This window comes from Delphinapterus leucas, chromosome 15, assembly GCF_059928025.1.
Source record: "Delphinapterus leucas isolate spDelLeu-1000000601 "Yukka" chromosome 15, BTC_Dleu_Yukka2, whole genome shotgun sequence".
In the NCBI taxonomy this organism is placed as follows: domain Eukaryota; kingdom Metazoa; phylum Chordata; class Mammalia; order Artiodactyla; family Monodontidae; genus Delphinapterus; species Delphinapterus leucas.
Genome location: NC_143143.1, coordinates 5,884,812 through 5,888,137, shown reverse-complemented (window position 1 = coordinate 5,888,137; position 3,326 = coordinate 5,884,812). Strand labels below are relative to the sequence as shown.

The window sequence follows — 3,326 nt, the reverse complement described above, 5'->3', positions numbered from 1 at the left end:
CTAAAAAGGAAGGAAGACAACCTATAAGTTAATAAAAGAGATTTAAGGGACATACCTATTAAATGCGGTGTGTGGACCTTGTTTGGATCCTGATTAATGAGACAGTTGACCGGAGAAATTTGAACACTGACTGGTATTTGATGATATTAAAAAAATTATCGTACATTTTTGGGGTCATGATAATGGTAAAAGGCCTATCTCCCAGAGGTCTGTGCTGAAATATTTAAGGATGAAATGGTAAAATGTTGGGATTGGTTTCAGAATAATCCAGCTCAGGGGGGGAGGAGTTGGGCGCGTGGCCACGAGACAATCACTGGAGCTGGGTGATGAGTCCAGGGCGTTCACTGAACTAGTCTCTCAATTTGTGTGTCTCTTTGTACTTTTTCAATGTAGAACGTTTTTCAGAAGTACTTGCTTATAAGGGAAGATAGCCTATTAAGGTAAATTGTCTCCACAATTGTTCAGGGGATCAAGATTTATGTTAAAAGTCACTTTTAAAGTCATTGTGGTATTTTATGTAACCAGGAGTTCTATTATAGAATAAAATGACAAGGAAAATGGAATGTTTGGATATGATTCTGACTCAAGAAAAGTGAAATCTCACTTTCTGAGCTCCTTATAGAACAAGGTTGGTGTTTTCCAACCGTTTGCCTCTGCCTGAGGATGAAATCCTACGAGTGGCCTCAGTGGCACTTTACACATGGCTCCCTTTGGTCACTGGCTCCTCATGAAAAAGTCTGGCTTTCCAATTAAACAGGACAGGACGAATTATATGAAACTAAGCACTGGGGACATTCTATCATATTGCTCAAGAAAAGCAAAACAAATGGAAGTGAGAGCGTGGCATGGAACTTACGGGTGCTTCTTGGTCTTCAGCCGGTATTGTGATGTGGGCTGTGGTCTTCCCCTTCTAGAACTGCGTATGAAGACTCAGGGCCTGGAAGGCCGCTCAGCTGCTTCATGGAGGAACCAGCCCCTTACACGGATGGCACTGGGGCTGCTGCTGGCGGGGGTGGCTGCAGGTCTGTGGAATCCCCGAGTCAGGATCAAAGACTTCAGGCCCAGCGACTGCGAAGTCCTGAGGTCCGAGGGTCACTCCAGACGCCGCAGAACCGACCTCACGGCCACCAGTCCCCGGAACTGCCTGAAGGCTACGGTGAGGGCATCCACCCCGCTGTCCCGAGAGCGATCGGTGACGTTTCAGACAGCTTTAATGTTTTCAGCTTTTTTTAGTGACTCGTACCTGCCAGAAGTGCTGATGTTTGCAGAGGTGTGCCCCACGATGGTTGTGTCAGTGTAAAGAAGAGTAACCCGAGATGGTTGACAAATCTTTCTTGTCATGAACTTGTCCGCAATTGCTCCCATCTCCCAGTGTAGCAGTTGTATGAAGATTTTAGGCAAATGAATATCAAAGAAAACCGAGAGGAGTGGGGCAGGGACCTGGATGGGGGTATTTGTAGTGCCCTGGGATTTGAATGTGGGGAGGACGGCCTTGGGTACGAGTGAAAGGATGGGATCTTTTGACAACCACAGAGGGAGCACCTAAATGCAGGAGGAATCCAAGTAGATGTGGCAGATCAGACCGGAAGTAAGAGCTAATGCAGGGGCAGAGGTCAAGGTAGGGTCAGTCCCGAGGTGGCAGGTCCAGGGGTGTGGCCGCCCCTCCAAGTGGGAACAGGAGAAGTAAGGCCCATCAGGGCTTGTGACTCGCAGATGCCAGGCAGAAGTTAACTGCTGCGCTTCAAACCCTTCTCTCGGTGCTTTTAAAGACTGTTGGAAGGAAGCTGGGACGCTGTGCTTACAGGATTGGTTGAAAACTCTCTTTGGAATTGAATGTAACTACCGTACCCCCCACTTTCTCATGCAGAACAGAGAACAACGGTGCAGGGGCAGGTTTACTTCCTGCACACGCAGACTGGAGTTAGCACGTGGCACGACCCCAGGATACCCAGGTAAGTTTCCTAAAATTCTCACCATCAAGGCCTTTTTCCAGCAGTTGCCTGGGCCCCCCACCCCGGACTGTGGGTGATAGAGCCCCTTTGGTGTGAAGATGTGAACTTGGAAGAGCAGCAGCACAAACAGAGGGACCTGTAACAGGGGTGCTGGACTCAGACTCTCCGGGCGGCGGTCCCAGCTCTGATGCCCCGCCCCCCGCCCCCGCCCCCGCCTCTCCAGCTGGTAGATCCGCAGCTGCCGTAATGCAAGGGGCCCTTTAGAAAAAAGCGATCCTGGATCTTGAAGTTAGATCGTGTAACTGCAAAAGACCCTCACCCCTAGATTGAATCAAAGGCACTTACTTAAAAAACCGATAAACCCTTAAAGATGTGTTGCCCTCACTCTAAACTAAAAATAGTGCTGAGCGAGATGACATGATGTCTGATGTGACGCTTTAAGTAATCGGGGTGGGGAAGCCGATGGGGAGCATTGGAAGCAGGTTGGCGATAAGCTGGCAGTCGTTAGAGTTGGCTATTCACTATGGTCTCTCTCTCTTTTTTTTATATGCTTAACATTTTCCACAATGAAAACCTAAAAAGGAAATATAAAGACTCTATTACCCTCTCTTCTACTTTACTCTTCCTATTGCCTCAGTCCCTTGGGGACTATTCCTGGGGGAGATGAAGCTTTTCTATACGAATTCCTTCTACAAGGCCATACATCTGAGCCCGGGTCAAAGAGACCCCTGCCCCACCCCCACCCTGTAATGGAGTTAAGTTTCTTTTTTTCTCTTTGCTTTGCTTTCCTTTTTTCTTTAAAAAAATTTTTCTTTTGTTTCAGAACAGCGTTACTTCCTAATAACATTTTTAGTAATGCTCATTTCCTTTTTATTCATAATTTGTTTCATCTGAGAACAAGCTCCCTGTCTTTGATTTTCCAAATCTATGTTGAATTTACAATTCAGTATCTGTAATTAGAATGGAAATATTACCTGCAAATGAATGAGGTGTCTCTTTAGTACTCACTGGAAGGAATGTCAGGCTTTGGTCCTGATTGGAAAAGCATCTTGGTCAGTAATGCTGTGCTCCCAGATGACTGTGGAGTATACTGAAATAATGAATCAAGAGGTTAGAATTAGAAAGACTTGCTTATTAACAAAGCCAACTCAAAAAGGAGATGGCCTCTTCCCGGTGCAGATGTCTAGAATTGGAAGATTTCGAATGCATGTTCATACGTCCCCATCAGCTTGAAAAAACGTGTACCGTTTGGGAGCTTTTCCATGCAGAAACCTTTCTGACCTTGAGCACTTAATTCTGAATCCAGAGTTTTCCAGCAGCCTTCAGATACTTCCTACTATTTTGGCCCTCTTTCATGGAAGGAATGGTACTCCC

The 3,326-nt window shown here is 46.4% G+C and overlaps 1 protein-coding gene and 1 long non-coding RNA gene across 6 annotated transcripts in view; one reads left to right on the top strand and one right to left on the bottom strand.

The window, feature by feature from the left end:
• The window catches only part of SMURF1 (SMAD specific E3 ubiquitin protein ligase 1), a 102,102-nt gene that overhangs the window by 79,018 nt on the left and 19,758 nt on the right, over positions 1-3,326 (top strand). For all 5 annotated transcript variants that reach the window (XR_016387747.1, XM_022587771.3, XM_022587769.3 and 2 more), the window contains exons 7-8: positions 915-1,156; positions 1,868-1,952. Coding sequence is in view for 4 of the 5 variants with exons in the window: in XM_022587771.3 (XP_022443479.1) it covers positions 915-1,156; positions 1,868-1,952 (327 nt within the window). In the remaining variant the exon portion in view is untranslated. The remainder of the gene's footprint in view (positions 1-914; positions 1,157-1,867; positions 1,953-3,326) is intronic.
• The window catches only part of LOC111181912 (uncharacterized), a 13,168-nt gene extending 9,842 nt beyond the window's left edge, over positions 1-3,326 (bottom strand). The window contains exons 1-2 of the long non-coding RNA XR_002646633.3: positions 2,927-3,326; positions 857-2,526 (exon numbers count right to left, since the gene is read on the bottom strand). This is a non-coding gene — a long non-coding RNA (uncharacterized LOC111181912). The remainder of the gene's footprint in view (positions 1-856; positions 2,527-2,926) is intronic.